The sequence below is a fragment of the Jaculus jaculus genome, chromosome 4 (assembly GCF_020740685.1).
Source record: "Jaculus jaculus isolate mJacJac1 chromosome 4, mJacJac1.mat.Y.cur, whole genome shotgun sequence".
NCBI classification, from domain to species: Eukaryota; Metazoa; Chordata; class Mammalia; order Rodentia; family Dipodidae; genus Jaculus; species Jaculus jaculus.
Window position 1 is genome coordinate 17,437,786 of NC_059105.1, and position 18,159 is coordinate 17,455,944.

General features: G+C 56.1%; 1 protein-coding gene across 2 annotated transcripts; it reads left to right on the top strand.

Moving 5' to 3' along the window:
* The first annotated feature begins 1,275 nt into the window (after positions 1–1,275).
* Positions 1,276–17,958, top strand: Itm2c (integral membrane protein 2C). 2 transcript variants are annotated; one of them, XM_045148226.1, is made up of 6 exons: positions 1,276–1,464; positions 12,113–12,253; positions 14,189–14,377; positions 15,319–15,429; positions 15,922–16,072; positions 16,748–17,958. In XM_045148226.1, exons 1-6 carry the CDS (start codon positions 1,327–1,329, stop codon positions 16,837–16,839), a joined length of 822 nt encoding a protein of 273 aa, XP_045004161.1. In that variant the 5' UTR covers positions 1,276–1,326; the 3' UTR covers positions 16,840–17,958. The 2 variants fall into 2 exon arrangements, with proteins under 2 accessions (XP_045004161.1, XP_004663005.1); XM_004662948.2 differs by having other exon boundaries at positions 1,277–1,443.
* Positions 17,959–18,159: the final 201 nt, after the last annotated feature.

Sequence of the window (18,159 nt, forward strand, 5' to 3'; positions counted from 1 at the left end):
CATGCTGGGATGAGCCAGCTTCTTTTGTCATGATGGAACTTTCCCTGGAAGCTGGAAGCCTGAAATAACCCCTTTCCTCCCATAAACGACTCCCGGTTGGGTGTTTGTTTCAGCAACAAGAAAGTAACTGCAACATCATCAATTTCACTTTCTTCCTTTTTGAACTGTCTTTCCCAGAGGCTGGGGCCTTAGCATCAAGGGCCCAAGTTTGCCCGAGTCTTTACAAGTAGTGGAGGCCAGCAGAAGGCACTGAAGTGTCCTCAGTGAGCTGACCGGCTGTCTGGCTGTCCACCATGAGCACCACAGCAAAAGCAACCCAGTGAGCCCAGCCTGGAAAGATTCATCGCTCCGCTGCCGAGAGATGACCCTGCAACCGAAGCTCGGGCTTCTCAACCGCTGTGATGCGGCGCAGGAGCAGTCCTGACCGGAACCCAAGGCTCTTAGCCCCCAGGATTCCTCCAACCATCCTCTTGAATGGGTGAGAGAGAAATGGGCAGGGGAAGGTCCGTCACTCAGGTGCAGGTGGCAGCCAACCCAGAAAGTCAGAAAGCGAGGGCTGTCTCCACTTCACTCCCAGAGGCACCCCAAGGGCCCTCAAGAAGTTTCACTGGATGAAGGATGGAGAAGAGGCCTAAAGGGGAATGAAGGAGATGGGAATGAAGTCAAAACCCAGGATGGAGGCCGGCAGCTAGGCGTCTGGCCTTGAGGCCTCCTTCCAGCCAAGGATAGGATGGAGGAGGAGCCATGGCAGCAGGTACCGCGGAGGCTCCTTGTCTCCGAAGAGGAGGCTGTGGCGTGCGGCTGGCAAGATGCAGTTTGTTAGAAGCGGCGTTGCCAAGCAACATTGCATTAACCATGACGTGTTGGGATGCTAGTTGTGGGCAGGGAGTGAGAACGGGACCAGGACCCCATGATCAATGACTGGGTGAACGAGAGCGAGGGGTGAAGGGAACCCCAGCCCTCCCCACCTGCGCAGGGTTGAGGGGGGGAGATGCACGCCCGGGCGAGCAGGGGGCGCAGGCGCTCAGGCCCTTCCGCGGAGGGCGGGGTGTGCCGGAGGCGGGGCGTTCCGGGGGCGGGGCGTGCTGGGGGCGAGGGCGGGGCGTGCCGGGGGCGGGGCGTGCTGGGGCGGGGCGTGCCGGGGCGGGGCGTGCCGGGGGCGAGGGCGGGGCGTGCCGGGGGCGGGGCGTGCTGGGGGCGGGGCCAGAGCCTGGAACCCGAGCTCGACCCAAACTTCCGGTGCCTGCGGCGCGCAGAGCGGCAGGAGCTCCCGCGGAGGTTGCACGGGACCGAGGGCGCGGGGCGGAGGCGCAAGCCGGTGCAGCCATGGTGAAGATCAGTTTCCAGCCCGCCGTGGCGGGCGTCAAGGCGGACAAGGCGTCCGCATCCACCCCGACCGCGGCGTCTGGCCCGGCCGCCGAGATCCTGCTGACGCCCGCGAGGGTGAGAGGCGCCGAGTCTCAGGTCGGGGGTGGGGGATGGGGTTGGGGGGGGATGGGGAGATGGACAGGGATCGAGACCCGAAGACGCTGGACGAGAGGTCTCGAATGCATGGTCCATCCCCACGGGTTGGAAGGGGGTGTGGGTCCTGCCCGAAAAGCGACAGTCAGAAGCAAAAGTGGTCCTTAAGTAGGAACGCGCTAATGGTCTCTCCTGCAAATGGAGTGGGCCTCTAGGTGTCGGCTTCCAAAAATACTATGAGGAGGCTGGCCCAGGAAAGTTAGGGCGCTGTTCGGGGGTATGTGTGTGTGTGTGTGGGGGGGGTGTTGCGTCTGCTTCTAATCAAGGGGGAGGGGCCGCTAGTCCAGTCCCCAGGTGGGGGGATGGTAAAGTGGGGGTGGTGGGATCTGATTGGTTGGTTGGGGGAACTGAGGAGTGACTGATATCAACTAAGGGGGGCAATGGCATTAATTTTGCTCCAAAATCGGGGTGGGCGTGAGTGGGGGGGGTGGAGGCAGTGCTGGAATTGGAGGGCCATAAAGTGATGAAATGGAAATAAACCAGAGCTGGCCAGGCGGGCCCAGTCTCCCCATCCCTTCTCTCCAACTGAGCTGCTGTCATCCCCCGGCCCAGACTAGCTCCCCACTGCCCCAGCGCTCGGGGTAAGCCGGCCCTCCGCCGGCCTTGTGGGGGCGGGCCTCTGTGTGCTCCGCCTCCCCTTAGCCTAAGGGACCGAAGGCATTTCCGCCTCGAAAAACTGAGCTGCGAAGTGTCGTGTCGGGGAAGAGTCCAGAAGTGCACCGGGGAGGGGAGAAAAGGAGAGAACGCAGGCACCCAGCCAGGCTTCATTTTGTCTCCGCAAGAGTGACTTCGTGGACACTGTCACCCGCACACACACCCCCCCCAGCGAACTTGAGATGCATCAAACCCCGCCTCTCCGTGGACACAGTCCCAAGTGCCCATTCCCTCACTCCCCAACCCAAGTTTTGTGGCTCTGATTCAGTTTTGGTAGGGGTACTACGGGGCCCGCAAAGACTGATCTGAGCCTAGGAAAAGGGGGTGCTGGGAAAGGGCCCCATGCAGAGGCAGGTGTCTGCCTGAGCAGAGACCCTAATTGATCATACCAGGGTCCTGGGCGGCTTCCCAGCCCTTCGCCCTTCTCTGGTAGTTGGCTGCGGGATCCAGCAGTGATAAGAATCAGTGACCAGCCAGACCCAGATTGGAGGATTGCTGTCCACCCGCATGTGAGCAACTCCACCATCTAAAACCTAGACAGAAGGGGGCATGCCCTATTTGAAAACGTTGCTTCTACAGCTTTGAGTTTGCCAGGGGTTCTTAAGCCTCCTCTTTCCCTGGGGAACAGGTCTCCTCCCAGCCTCAGAGCCTGGGGAGGGGCCCCCATAAGGGAGTAGGAAGCAGATTGTCTAATCTCAGCTGATTCTCTGTAGGGCAAGTGGCCAGCTAACGGCTGGGACTGGGGCTCCACTGCTGAGAGAGCCACAAATTTGAGGAGGGAGGTGGGGAAAACCAAGCCTGTCGCTGGAAGGGTGTAATTCCAACCGCCACGGGAAGGAAAGACCAGTGGATTCTGTGCAGTGGACGGGCTTGGCAGCAGCCTGCTGACGGTGTTGGTGGGGATCGCTGAGTGTTCAAGGAAGTTTCCAGTTTTTCTCATACATCTCAGAAGGCTTGATTACTTTATCCTGCGAAATAAACTGGCAGTATACAGATTAACAGGAAAAAAATGCATGCAAAGTTATTAACATGTCTAAGAACAGAAGCCATGCCAAAAGTAAGAGCCTCAGAAGAGAGGCGGGTTGAAGTTAGTTTATTTAGTGTAAAAGAAGACACTTGAGGCTGAGGCAGACTCAAGGGAGGAAAGGTGTCCCAGTGGTCTTATGCAGGTAAAGCCTCCCGAATCACAGCTTTCTGAAGACCACCCGTGCTCATCTTTATGGGCCAGGTATCAGATCCTCAGTCTCTTCTTCCTGTGGAAAGAGCTTTCCTAAGATCTGGTAAGCCCTCTCCTGGTTGGCATAACAAGTTGTTTTCTTTATGCATTGCAAGCCTCTCTCTCCCCTTCCCTTCTCTTTTCTTCCTCCCCCTCTTCTCTCCCCCCCCCTCTCTCTCTCACACACACACACATAGGGGCAATTTTTCAGTGCTATTCTCAACATCGGCAGCCCCTCTTAATAGCCATTTCCAAATAGGCTAAAGCAGCATGTTTTGGGGTGGCCTGTTTTGATCTCCCCACCACCACCAGGGCCTGGGAAATAACTGGCATCCAGCTTCCTGCTTTCATCAGAGTGAAGCTGAATGGTCCATGTTGCCCTTACCCAGCATGAAATGGAAATATAAACCTTGTCCCACCCTGCGTGCTGTTAGTCATGGCCTGGAGCCTGCCCGATGGCCTCCCCTACCCCTGGTGGGCAGTGGGGAGCTTGGGGGTGGGGAATCAGGAGGAAGAATGAAAATCTGCAAATGCGAGGACAGAACTGCATGTTGGTAAATTCACACGGCTTGCCGGAGCTCCGAGCTGATACAGAGGTGCCCCTGGGTGTTGCGGGCTTGCTTGCTCTGCCCGTCTCTGCTGGAGCCTCGGCCTTGGGAGTCTGTTCACTCATTCATCCATTCCTGCCACCGTCTTCTTGCTCCATTAGGCAAATAGGTCTGTTTCCCCTTGCCCAGCTCCTGGCATGGCAGTGAGAGACTGGGGGCGGGGGCCGCTGCAGAGCCGTAGCTCAGGACGGTACGGTACGGTACGAGCCATGTCAGGGCGCTGAGCTGAGTCAGAATGCTGGAGGGAAGAGTGGGCAGATGAGGTCCCAGGAGCCGTTTTGTCAAAGCAAGCCTTTGGCATTTTGTCCCGTACTGAGGGCCATGCACAAAACAGCTCATTAGGTCTCTTCAAGCTGAAAATGACCCCAGAATCCTCCTTGGTGTCAACGTTGAACTCAAAACCAGTGTCCTCAGGCGATCTCCGAAAGGCCGCTCAGACAGTTGAGGGAACAGGGGTCCTTTGAGCCATCATCAACCCTTGTCCAGGCCCGAGCAGGGGTGGTGAGGGAAGGTTGTGCAGCAGGGACCCTCCTCTCAGGAGCTGCCTCCTCTTCTGGACAAACACTGAAACAAGGAGGGTTTATCCACACCCCCTGGGCTGGAAGGAATCACCTCAGTGGGCTGCGGAAAGGGCAGAGCTGGGGGGTCCAGCTGGGCCTCCAGCTGCCCAGCCTCACCATGTGGCGTTTTAACTCTGAAATGATAAGCCTGCTGCCCGAGGCTGCTGTGGGAAACCAGCTTCCCCTGACACCCTACAGAGCTCCACACAGTCTGCACCCAGTGGTTACTCCTCCCGTTTGGAGACCTCTAGGGTCCCCCCTTCTCAGTCCTCTCCCTGCTCCCCCACAGTCGATGCTTGCATATGTATATATACACGCATGCACACCTATGGGCAGGTGTGGGCAGGCTGTCGCAGAGAGAAGGAAACATGTTTAACTCAGTCATCTTCTTCACTCTGTAATTTTCTCTGTGACATTTGTTCTTGATTAATGGCCCCTAAGTTGCTCCCTCCCTCTGTCCATATACCTGCAGATCAGATTTCCGTGTGTGTGTGTGTGTGTGTGTGTGTGTGTGTGTGTGTGTGTGTGTCTCCATCTGTCCCCTGGCTTCAGGCCTTTGGCAAGAGGAGCATTAGGGGAAGGGTCTATGCCTGCCAGGCAGGAGGGAAGTCTGGCCAGCTGAGCCAGAATGACTTTCAAAAAAAGGCAGCCCAGCTCCCTGTTCCTCTCCATGACAGAGTGGAGGACAGCAGGGATGTTGCTTTGCAGGCTATCTTTTCTGGTTCCCTTCCTTTCTGTTCCCTGACCTGTCCTTGCAAGGCTCAAGGCTGTCCACAGACTGCTAGTGAGGAGGAGTTTCTTCCAAGAAAAAAGAAATGTTCATGGTTAAAATCATCATAACCACGTAGCCAGGCTTCCCCTGTCTCCAGCCTCTAGTCCTCCCCCCCCCCCCACCTCCCACCGTGAGAGCTTTTTGAGCCTCCAGCTTCGCTTTGCAGCCTTTGTTCTCTGGAGAAGTCTTGCCTATCAGGGATGAGGAGAGAATTCTGAACCCAGCCAAGCATGGCATGGGTCTGCACAGATGCGGCTTGCCCCAGGGGCGGGCGGTGGGGGCAGCTCAGGCTGGAGGGGAATCGGAGTGGGAGGCCACTAAATGGTCACTCTCTGAACCCTGGAAGCACATGTACCCAGATGACGTCTGAGTTTCTGGGCCACTGGGCCATGTTGCTTGGGGACAGTCACGTGTGCCTGTTTCCCACCCCCAGCCATCTCTGTCTGTCTGTCTTGTCTTTTTAGGTTTGTCTCACACCCATTGTTTCTGTAGTCTGCAGCAAGAAAGAGAAGGTGCCGAGAACGGGAATAGACTGAGACCACTTAGGACTTCCGCAGTAGCCCTCAGCTGGGGCCTGCAGAGCCCGCTCCTCCCAAGCAGCCTGCAGTTGTTCATCTGCCCAGGGGTGATTTTGGCCTTGCTGCCGAGGGCCAGTAGCTGGGGAGCTGTGACCCCCCTCCTGTGGGTCTGCCCAGCTGTGCTTCGGTTGGTGGTTTCCTGTCCACTCCCCTTCCCCCCCCCCCCCGCTTTGCTAATCATCTCGTGAGCACCACTGAAGGCCCCAGTGGAGCCCGCAGGCTGAGGTCAGGCTCCCCTCAGGTCCGGAGGTGTCTGATTCACATGCCCAACATGATTGTGCAGACAGGCATTTTGCTCAGATAGTTTATTATTGCCTTGGAAACAGGTTGCAACAGCTTGCTGCTTTCTAAACAGAAGTCACCCCCCCCCCACACACACACACATGCCTGGCTGTTGGTAGCTGCCCCACATGGGGAGCAGTCGTTATCTGGCAGGGGAAAGCAGAGAGTGTGTGTTGGGGGGCAGCATCCCCTCAGGAAGGCTGGCCCCTCAGCCACATTCACTGCTGCCTGCAGACCCCCACGGTCGCAGCCTGCAGCGATCCTGTTAAGGAACAGCCCAGGTTCCGGGGCTTTGGAAGCTGAGCCTTGACTTGACTGTATCTAGCAGGCCAGGCACCTTGCTGGGCCTTTTGTCACCAGGCCGGGGCATCCTAGATTTCCTTTCCAGCTGCCTTCGCTTCCAGCCCCACTGCTCAGTCCTGATGATTCTGACAGATTGGCTCAACAGGCTAGAGGAGGGTTAGGTGGGTAAAGGTGGCAGAACCCCACCTGTACACGAGGGGGTGTCAGTAGGCACAAGGAAGCCATTGTCAGTGTGGGAAAGTTTTACATTTTCTTTTTTTTTTGTTTTTTGTTGTTGTTTTATTTTTATTTATTTATTTGAGAGCAACAGACAAAGAGGCAGAGAGAGAATGTGCGCGCCAGGGCCTCTAGCCACTGCAAATGAACTCCAGACGCTTGCGCCCCCTTGTGCATCTAGCTTATGTGGGTCCTGGGGAATCGAGCCTCGAACCGGGGTCCTTAGGTTTCACAGGCAAGCGCTTAACCGCTAAGCCATCTCTCCAGCCCTCCATTTTCTTTTTTAATCTCTGAAGGGTTTGATAATTTTAGTCTGTGAAATGAACTGACAGGAGACGGATTCAGTTTCCTACATGTATAGAACTTGGGAGTGTGAGGCTCAAAGAAAAGGCCAGATAGTTGAAGCTTGCACACACACACACACACACACACACACACACACACAGAAAGAAATAGGGGCTTGAAGTTGTTGGGGAGGTGACGCAAGCCATGGAGCTCACGGGGTGGGGGGTCTGCACAGGATGAGGGTGACGTTTGCAGAGAGCTGGGAAGACCACCTGTGGTGAGCTCTGAGCCCGGTGGCTGCCCCTGCTGCTCTGTCCAGAAGAGCTCTTGGCAACAGAGCCTCTGGGCGCTTCTCTTGCTTTCCTGTACCGATGATGCGGATGGAAGCCGGCCTGGAGGTCTGCACTTTCTCCAAGAACCCACTGGGAATCCACCAAAGAAATAGATTTAGGGTGGGGTATTTTGAGCTCCCTCGTTCGATGGTCGGTGACCTCACCTGGGGAAGGTGGTGGGGCGGCACAGTCTTCACAGACAGGGGTCCTGGCTTGAAGCCTTCTGCTCTTCTCAGACATACCTAGCCACCCTTCTCCACTTCCGGTCACTGCCTCATTACCTCCTCCCTGCCCACTCCTCACTGGCCTCTTCTCCCCACCTGCCTGTGCCCAGCCCTTCCCAGTCCATGGAGAACAGGCTGCTTGCAAGGCTAGAAGGTCTCACCCTCTCCTTGGCTGTGAATTTGATTTGCAGAGCAGATCCTCAGGCTTTCACTTGTAGTCATGGTGTTTCCCCCCCACCCCCGACCCCCCTTTCTTTCCCTTCCTCTCTCCCCCACTCCTCTCTGTATTTTTCTCATTATTTATCCCAAACTGATTTCTTTGGTTTTCCAGAATATAGGAGCAAGAGCACGGTGCTGCGCAGCCTCAACAGCTGGCCGCAGTGGCAGCCCTAAAAAGGCAAGGCCCGGCCCACAGATCTGCTATTTTTATCCACACTTTGTCCTCCACAAAGGGCTTTCAGGTTCTTTGTCTCTTTTTAATCCTGAAAGGCTGGTCACCTCTCACACAGAAGGCCTGAGTGAGGGAGGCTCCAGTACCCTGCTGGGGGCCTCGCCTGTCCTCACTCTGGTTCCCAGTGTCCCCCACCTATCCCATAAATACAGTGTGCCCTTGGAGTCTGTTGTGCCCCGAGGGAAACCTCGCCTGTCTGACCCTGGGCCAGCCCCCTTTCCTGTGACCACTCATGGCCACTGGGGCAGGCCATCACCTCACTTGGAGGAGCTCTGGGTAGCTTGTTCCAAGGAGCTCCTGACAGAACTTGTCTGTCTGCTTCGCCCTCAGGGAGCCCATTGCAGAGTGGAGCCAGCGCAGTCCCTGCCCCTTCTGGAGGGCAGACCTGGGGTGTGATGCCAGATGGGCAGGGGACTTGATCCCTCGTTGGGGTAGGGGTGGTGGCTGAGGAATGTACCAATTTGGGGGAGACTGCTAGACCTTCTGTCCTTTTCCTAGGGGTTGGGCTGGAGAGAGTACCAAGAAGCAAGAATCAGACCCTCTGACAGGTCACCTTTACTCTAAGGACCCTCTGACGGGTCACCCTTACTCTAAGGACCCTCTGGCGGGTCACCCTTACTCTAAGGACCCTCTGATGGGTCACCCTTACTCTAAGGACCCTCTGATGGGTCACCCTTACTCTAAAGACCCTCTGACGGGTCACCCTTACTCTAAAGACCCTCTGATGGGTCACCCTTACTCTAAGGACCCTCTGATGGGTCACCTTTACTCTAAGGACCCTCTGATGGGTCACCCTTACTCTAAGGACCCTCTGATGGGTCACCTTTACTCTAAGGACCCTCTGATGGGTCACCCTTACTCTAAGGACCCTCTGATGGGTCACCTTTACTCTAAGGACCCTCTGGCGGGTCACCCTTACTCTAAGGACCCTCTGGAGAGTCACCCTTACTATAAAGACCCTCTGACGGGTCACCCTTACTCTAAAGACCCTCTAATGGGTCACCCTTACTCTAAGGACCCTCTGATGGGTCACCCTTACTCTAAGGACCCTCTGGCGGGTCACCCTTACTCTAAGGACCCTCTAATGGGTCACCCTTACTCTAAGGACCCTCTGATGGGTCACCCTTGCTCTAAGGACCCTCTGATGGGTCATCTTTACTCTAAGGACCCTCTGATGGGTCACCCTTACTCTAAGGACCCTCTGATGGGTCACCTTTACTCTAAGGACCCTCTGGCGGGTCACCCTTACTCTAAGGACCCTCTGGAGAGTCACCCTTACTCTAAAGACCCTCTGATGGGTCACCCTTACTCTAAGGACCCTCTGGCGGGTCACCCTTACTCTAAGGACCCTCTGATGGGTCACCTTTACTCTAAAGACCCTCTGATGGGTCACCCTTACTCTAAGGACCCTCTGATGGGTCACCTTTACTCTAAAGACCCTCTGATGGGTCACCCTTACTCTAAGGACCCTCTGATGGGTCACCTTTACTCTAAAGACCCTCTGATGGGTCACCCTTACTCTAAGGACCCTCTGGCGGGTCACCCTTACTCTAAAGACCCTCTGACGGGTCACCCTTACTCTAAAGACCCTCTAATGGGTCACCCTTACTCTAAGGACCCTCTGGAGAGTCACCCTTACTATAAAGACAATATGTATGGAGGGTCATCCTTACTCTCAAGACCCTCTGGTGGGTTACACTCTAAAGCCCAAATATATCCTGAGCAACAGACATGAGCTGTGTCCCCACCCTCCCACCAGACCTAGAGTTCAGGGAGGGAAACAGCACAGGCTCAGAACACTCTAGAGGTCAACCGCATCTGCTCACTTGTCATGTGAGGAAACAGTCCTGTTGAGCAGCAAGCTAGAGGCAAAGCCAGAGAGGACTCAGGCTCCCTTCCCCACTCTGCATCTCGTCTTGATGTTGGGGGTGTTTATGGGGCCTGACCTCCGCCCTCTTTTATGGGCATGTCTGGACAGCTCAGAGTGGTGGGCAGCGGAGGCAGACGCAGGCCCAAAGGCTGTGTCGCATCTCTGAGGATGGATGAGGGCCATCCCGGGAAGTCAGGGGAAGGTGGGGCAGGCGGAGCAGGCGGAGAGAAGGCTGAGTTCGTCTGCCCGGACAAAGCGATGGTATTGAGTTTCACACTCACACGCCTTCGTCCGCCAGCCCAGATGTGTCCCCTGAAACTGGATCCACATGGTGTCCTTGCAGTCCTGCAGCCCAGTCCAAGTCTGGCTACATGAGCAGATTTTTTTTTTTCCAGAATCTTCTCTCCTGGCTTCCCTGGCAGCCATGTTTCCCTGTGGTGGGGACTCCCAGCTTCCAGATAGATACTTTCGGACCTCACCTTGTAGACTCCACTTTGGACAGCCTTGCCTGACACTGCGGGATGCCACGGAGCAGGGGTTGAGCGCAGTGGATCGCAAGCTCTGGGCTACATGGCTGGGGACAAAGCGCCCATGCCCACATCCTTCCTGAGCCCCGGCTCGCAGCCTCCCGTCGAGTCCAACGCCTTCTATCTACACTGTCTCAGATGCTTAGCCCCGCCGACTGGATTAACGCGCACCTAGAGCATTAATGAGGCACACCTCTTGGTGTGCTGTAAGGGTTTCCCCAGAGAGGTTTAACTAAGGGAAGGTGGAAGATCCCTGCACCCCTCCTCCCAATGTGGGCGGCCCTGCCCCATGGCCGGAGTCCTGGACTGAAAAGCAAGGCGCGCCGCCTGTGGACGTTGGTGCTGGGTTAGCTTGATGATCAGCAGCACTCGCCTCTGCTTCCTGACCACCCCAGATGTGAGCCAGCAGCTCCCCTCATGCCCTCCCCACCACGACGACAGACGGGGCACACAAACTGCGCGCCTTTGAAAAGAAACCACCTTCCCGGGCTGCTGCTTTTTTATTTATTTATTTTATTGGTTTTTCTTTTTCAAATTTTTATTAGCTTCCATGATTATAAAAAATATCCCATGGTAATACCCTCCCTCCCCACTTTCCCCTTGCCATCATATCCCCCTCCCCACCTCAATCAGTCTCTCTTTTATTTTGATGTCATGATCTTTTCCTCCTAGTATGGTCATCTTGTGTAGGTAGTGTCAGGCACTATGAGGTCATGGATATCCAGGTCATTTTGTGTCTGGAGGGAACACGTTGTAAGGAGTCCTACCCTTCCTTTGGCTCTTACATTCTTTCTGCCACCAATTCCACATTAGACCCTGAGCCTTGGAAGGTGTAATAGAGATATTACAGTACTGAGCACTCTGGTTACTTCTTTCTAGCACCATGATACCTTCTGAGTCATCCCAAGGTCACTGCCATCTGAAAAGAGAAGATTCTCTACCAAAAGTGAAAGTAGCATTAATATAAGGGTGTGGACATTAAGAGAAGTGCTTACTGGGCAGTTTGATAAGCATAGTATATACATTTAGCCAGACAGCAGCAGATGTTACACCCCCTAGGGTTCATAACTACCCCTGTTTTAAGTTTTCAGTATCAGGGAGGTATTCCCTCCCATGGAGTGGGCCTCCAGTCCAATCAGAGGGCAGTTGGTTTCCACCCCAGGCTGCTTCTTGTTAGCCATTTGGTCACAACAATGAGAACAGTAGCTAATACATCTCCCCACCTCCCACTGCCCTCATCTGAGTCCAGCCTGTGCCCTCCAGCTGAAGGGTAGGTCTGGTCACTTTAGTTCTAAAGGCTTCCTTGGACCCCCATTGCTCAGAGCAGGGGCTCCCAGATGCATCCTGCTTCCTATGGACTCAGCTGTAGTCCAGTCCCTAAGGTCGTTGGTGTCTCCCCACTTCCTTGCTTGATGGATTCGAGGGTGTCAAGCTGATCCAGTAAAGTGGGCTGAAAGTTCAGGCAATTCAAAGTGAGCCTGTTTATTCCTGGCTGGTGGTTTGAGGGGGCTTCCCGGTGAGTCGGTTTCTAGCTGGGGAAAGGCGGGGAGACCCTGGCTGGTCTCTTCCTTTTGGATGCTGTGTGTTGTTCTGTCCCTCCCTCCCCAGGCTCTCAACCCAGTCACAGGGGTGCTGTCCCTCAGGGGAAGGGAATTGGGGAGATCAGATCCCCACTTGGGGTTCCTGGCTAACCCCAGCACTACCGTTCCGCAGGAGGAGCGCCCCCCTCGCCACCGGCCCAGGAAGGGGGGCTCGGTGGGCGGCGTGTGCTACCTGTCCATGGGCATGGTCGTGCTGCTTATGGGCCTTGTGTTCGCCTCCGTCTACATCTACAGATATTTCTTCCTCGCTCAGGTGAGGAGCTGGGGGGGAGGGTGGAGAGGGTGGCTCAGAGGGAAACCTGCCCTGCGTGTGGGTGCCGTGCAGAGCAAAGAGGGGCAGCTGGAAGCCCCAGACCTGCCCGCAGTGACCCAGGTCCAGGCCGGCCCGGAGGACAGTCCTCCCTACTCCCCAATACCTCCTGGGTCGGCCTCAGGCCGGCCCAGTCTCAGCCCTTGTTCCTGAGAGCCAAACATGGATCCAAATACCAGCACTGGGGCTCCCACAGTGTCATTCCAAAGCATTGTCCCCGGAAGCGCCAGCCCAGCAAAGGCGGAAGTCCACGGTGCCCTGCGCCCAGGGATCGCGCTGTGCAGATGACCTCGCGCTGTCCCATGCCTGGTCATCTGGGTTCTAACTCAGGGTGGGTCAGGCACAGATTCCCTGTGGCCTGCTAAGAGGATAGGAGGTGATACAGAGAGCTCACCTGCCCCCGATTACACCCCCTGAGCAGCTGGTCCCCGAGTGAGCCACCCACACCTGGGAAGGGGGGCAGCATGTCTGGGTGCCAACCTGCTGTACCGAAGAGAGTAGGCATGAGTGTGCCAACAGGGAACCTCAGGGTGACCAAAACATTAGGCTGCCAGCCATTGCCCAAGTGACCTCACCTTAAAGCATCTGATATTGTCACTCAGTATTTTTCCCATGGTGGAAATTACTGGAGAGGCTGGGCTGGAGAGATGGCTTAGGGGTTAAGGTGGTTGCCTGCAAAGCCAAAGGATCCACATAAGCCAGATGCACAGGTGGTGCATGTGTTGAGTTCATTTGCAGCTGCTGAAGGCCCTGGTGTGCCCATCCTCTCTCTCTCCTTTCTCTCTCAAATAAATAAATAAAAATAAATAGTTTTTTTTTAAAAAAAAAAAATACTGGAGAGTCTGTGCTCCATGGGGCTTCCCCCTGGAGACCTCGGCTCCCACACTTCTCACACCTTTGGGGCTTCTCCTAAAAGCAAGTTTCCTACATCTATCTGCAAGGAAGCCTTTGGCAAGCATAGCCTCCCACCTCAGTGCAGAATCCTCTCCTGGCCTTCCTTGTCGTGGCCCTGCTCCGTCGCCTGGCTTTTGGGTCCTCTCGTACTCTCATGACCATATTCTGCCCAACCCACCTCCCAGGCAGTGCAGATGTCTCAGAACAGGCCTCGGACAGAGCTAACCCTGAGTCAAGAGAAAGGGGAATTCTGCCTGTCCCAGGCCAGGCAGTTCCTTGGAGCCCTCACGGACCCTGGAAAAGTCATGGTGGGCACACTGGCACCCCCATTGCTCAGTTGGCACTGGTCACACTGCTTTGCTTTCCCCGCTAATGAATAACCAGGGCACCTGGCTGGTGAGGTGGTGGCTCCAGTGTTAACATTGTTCAGGGGCCAAGAGTGGTACTGGGACTTGTCCACGATGGGGAACATGGAGGCAGTGCGGGGTCCCCCCGTGTTTTCTTGAAGCTCTTTGCTCTCCCTCCTATATAGGCAAGGTCTGCAGGCTGGCACCCTGGTGGTGCCCCACAGTCTCAACTTAACCCAGACCTTCCTGCCCACCCACGTTTTGTCTGGTGACTGCCCCTCTGTGTCTGTCCCTAGGGCTAGTCCGTCTTCCTTTTGCTTGCACAGCCCATTTCTTTAAGGTCAGAGGGACCTTAGGTATCATCATGCTCTGCATAAGGGGAAACTGAGGCCCAGAGATCTTTCACCAGGGGTGGAGTACCCCATTCATCCTCCCTCCATTTGTGAAGGTGAGGTACCTAGCAAGGCTCACCTCATCTTCTCACTGGTTGCTCCAGGCTCTGACCTGCTTCCCACACCGCTCAGCTTCCCTATCTTTTGAGGTGCTCTCATAGGTCCCCCTCCTCCTGCTTTGTAGACCTGAAGTGGGCCTGCTACTGTCCCACGTGACCACCTGTCTCTCCCCTCGCCTTGCGCAGCTGGCCCGAGATAACTTCTTCCACTGCGGTGTGCTCTACGAAGACTCCCTGTCCTCCCAGATCCGAGCCCGGATGGAGCTGGAGGAGGACGTGAAGATCTACCTTGAGGAGAACTACGAACGCATCAATGTCCCTGTGCCCCAGTTTGGTGGCGGGGACCCTGCAGACATCATCCACGACTTCCAGAGGGTGAGGCCAACATGTAGATGGCCAGCGGCTGGCCAGGAACTGAGGTGGGACAGTGAGAGACGGTTCTGGGGGACCCGTAACAGGGAGCTCAAGAGAATCCTTGGGCCCTCAGTAAGCTGTGCAGTAGGCATCTGCAGTCACCTGGGCCAGTCTTTTAATATGCAGATAGCGCTGCTTGTTACTGCTGGGGGCAGGGGACTTTGTCATCTACCTCCTGACAGCTGCAGGGCTGCCTGTCACAGTGAGCCCACGGGTCCTTGTGTTGGCTTACATTTGCACACCCACCACTAGATGCACTGAATGTGCAATGGAGTGAGTTTCTGCAGAGGTGTGCACTCATATACTGCCACCCAGGTCAAGGTCTGGCTCATTGCCTGCTCTCTAGAAGGTCCCTTCCTGTCTTTCCAAGTCAGTTTCTTCCCACTTGACGTCATCGTCCCTCATCGGTGACTGTTTTTGAGGCCACTGACATACAGGCCCCAGGCCTTTACTTCCCAAAGTATCCCTTTGTTAACATCTCTCTTTCTCTCCACCCCCCCCCCCCCGAGTGTCCAGCAGCAGAGATCTGGGGGGCCTGGGGACATGGCATCTTTCTGAGGTCCAGGCTGTCCCCAGGAACAGCTGTGCCTTACTGGTCTGATATAATTAATACCCAGTTGGGACAAAATCATTTTTCCCGATCCTCACCAAGTCCTGCAACCCATAGGAGAGCATTGAACAAACCAGTGTGTTCTTCTGTACTAAATGCCACCTCTACCAGCTGGGACTGAGGGGGACAGGAAGAAGAGGTACCCAGCCAGTGTCTAAGAACCTAGGGGCCCACTCTACCAAAGGCCCAGGCCTGACGTGGTGGGATTCTTGCTGCTGGCCAGAAACCTTCGGCAGGATGGCCTTGCTCAGCAATCGTCTCCCACAGAGGCTGATGCTTGCCCTCCCCTTAGGGTCTCACTGCCTACCACGACATCTCTCTGGACAAGTGCTACGTCATCGAGCTCAACACCACTATTGTGCTTCCTCCTCGCAACTTCTGGGAGCTCCTCATGAATGTGAAGGTGGGCAGCATCCTGTCCCCAGCCGTCCCCTTCCCCGGGGGGGGAGGCCAGGTCTGGAGCAAGGGAGCTTGCTACGGAGCAGAACCAGCTACATTGTCCCTGTATCTCAGATGGGTCACTCCGCCTCCATCCACGTCATCGGAGTTACTTCCCTACTTGTCCCCTCTCCATTCTCGGAAAACCCTAAGGGTAGCGTTCAAGTTCATGCCCTGGGTCAGAGTATGGGGAGAGAGGGTTGCAGGCCCTGTCCCCAGAAACACATCCCTTAGGGTGGCAGGCCAGACGCACACATGCCGTAAATGACCACGGTCCGGGACAGACATCGGCCTGAGACCATCAGGAAGGCCAGTGGGCGGGACGTGTGGCAGTGAGAGGCAGGTGCGTGTGTAGCAGGCGTCTCAGACCAGAAGCAGGAGGTGTGTGGGAGCCCGGCAGGGCGTGGATGGTGGGAGGGGCCTTGCATCCTGACCCGACTGTGATCCCCCTTTGTAGAGAGGGACCTACCTCCCTCAGACGTACATCATCCAGGAGGAGATGGTGGTGACGGAGCACGTCAACGACAAGGAGGCCCTGGGCTCCTTCATCTACCACCTGTGCAACGGGAAGGACACCTACCGGCTGCGCCGTCGCACCACCAGGAGGCGTGAGTGGTGGGCCCTTGCCCCAGCCTTGAAACCCTGGCCAGCCACTGGTCCAGACTGTCCTTGAGCTCAAAGAGCAGCAGCTGTGTCCATGGTGATGGTCACTCGAGCCCTGACGATGTGCAGGCGTGGCTTCCACTCATCTGCAACATCATCATCATCATCACGCTAGCTGTTCCTTTTAAAGATGAGCAAACCATGTCGGGCGTGGTGGCGCACGCCTTTAATCCCAGCACTCAGGAGGCAGAGGTAGGAGGATCTCTGTGAGTTCGAGGCCACCCAGAGACACCATAGTGAATTCCAGGTCAGCCTAGGCTAGAGTGAGACCCTACCTTGAAAAACGAAAGAAAGAAAGAAAGAAAGAAAGAAGGAAGGAAGGAAGGAAGGAAGGAAGGAAGGAAGGAAGGAAGGAAGGAAGGAAGGAAGGAAGATAGATGCAGAAACTGAGGCACAAGGAGGTTAGATAGCAGCCCTTAGGTTACACAGCGGGGAGGTGGCACCCACAGGCCCCAGTCACGTCTGAGCTGAGCTGCTTCTGGTGCATCTGGGGGTCCCTTCCTGGGTGTCCGCCTGCCTGCCTGCCCTGCCAGGTCCCGAGGTTCCTCACAGGCTCGGAAGCTGGTAACCTTGCGGAGCTCAGATGCGAACCTCACTGAGATTTTTCTGTTTCCTCCCAGGGATCAACAAGCGTGGGGCCAAAAACTGCAACGCCATCCGCCACTTCGAGAACACCTTCGTGGTGGAGACTCTCATCTGCGGGGTGGCGTGAGGCCCCTCCCCCAGGCCATCCCTGCCCTCCGTCTCTTTTCTCCTTCTGGCCGTTCTCCGGCTCTCCTCTTTCCCCTTGCTTAGCTTGTATCTTGGGCGCCTTTCTATAGATGTGACATGTCCCACCGCTCCTCGCCAGCCCTGCCCTCCTGCCTGTACCAGGGCCGTGGTCTCTCGAGGCCCCTGCTCCAGTTGGCCTCCCAGGGGTGGGGTGCAAAGGATTGGACACCCAAGATGATTTCTGTGGCCCATTGCATTGAAGTTGGCTCCCCAGTGGCTGGGCCAAGGGGAAGGTCTAGAGAGAGGGGCTGGACATCCAAGGGCCCTGGGCAGAGGCAAGGGCATGGACGGGGGTCGGGGTAGGGGACTGGTTCAGAAGAAACCTGCACAGTTGGGGAAAGCCTCAAAGGCTTTTTCTTTGCACCACACACTTCTGTCCTGATTCCTAAGCCTGGGTGTGGCTTGCCTGTGGGAGGACTGTGTCCTGGGTTAGACCCATCAGAGCACAAGGGAAGGTGGCTGTCCTGGGCTCTCCCTGGGACCCTTGTCAGTGCCTTCAGCCCACCAGCAAGAGCCTGGAGTTTGGGGGTGGGATGCATCTGCCAAGCACAATTGTTCTCTGAGTGGAACCAAAGAAAAGGGGAGCCCAGGCCCTTGGCCTGGTGTCTAGGAGCACAAGCCACCCCCCCCCACACACACACACTTCCTCACTGCCAAGGCAGGAGCAGATGGACTCAGAAAGACAGACACCAGGAAGGTCATCTGCTGTGAGCTGTGGGCCATGGGCGGTGTGCAGAACTATAAGCCAGGGGTGTGTGGAAGATGAAAGGTTGGGGGAGAGCTACCTGGTACTTGCGTCCCTGCCTCCTCCATTCCGAATCCATCCTTCTGCCTGGGGGTGGGGGGTGCGATGTTTTCCCGCCTTCTTCTCACTTTTGCATGTTGTTAACTGGCGTTCAGTGTGCTCACGGTCCTCAGCCCTGAGCCCGGGAGAGGCTCCGGCGCCTCCCGTGAGACGTGGACGGTCGCCGGAGATGAAACTCTGAAATGCTTTGTATATTTTCTCTATTAGATCTCTTTTCAGAAGTGTCTATAGAAAATAAAAATCTTTTACTTCTGACTGGCCATGGCGTGGTGGGACCGTGGACAACCAGGGGGCTGGGAGTACCCTAGAGGACAGGGTGGTGGGGGCGGCTGGCAGGGAGGAGCCACAGACCGTGGCATCTGGGCCCTGAAGTGGTGACCTTACCCTGGATTCCACCGCAGAGCACGGCTTTCTCCTCCAGTGGCCCGAGGCATGTGGGGCTCACGTTTTGCAGCT

Bases quoted from the DNA above. Each gene is read 5' to 3' on its own strand.
- Itm2c (XM_045148226.1), top strand. From the start codon at position 1,327: ATGGTGAAGATCAGTTTCCAGCCCGCCGTGGCGGGCGTCAAGGCGGAC. The intron at 1,465-12,112 runs GTCGGGGGTGGG...ACCGTTCCGCAG, and splicing joins TGAGAGGCGCCGAGTCTCAG to GAGGAGCGCCCCCCTCGCCA. The intron at 15,430-15,921 runs GTGGGCAGCATC...CCCCCTTTGTAG, and splicing joins AGCTCCTCATGAATGTGAAG to AGAGGGACCTACCTCCCTCA.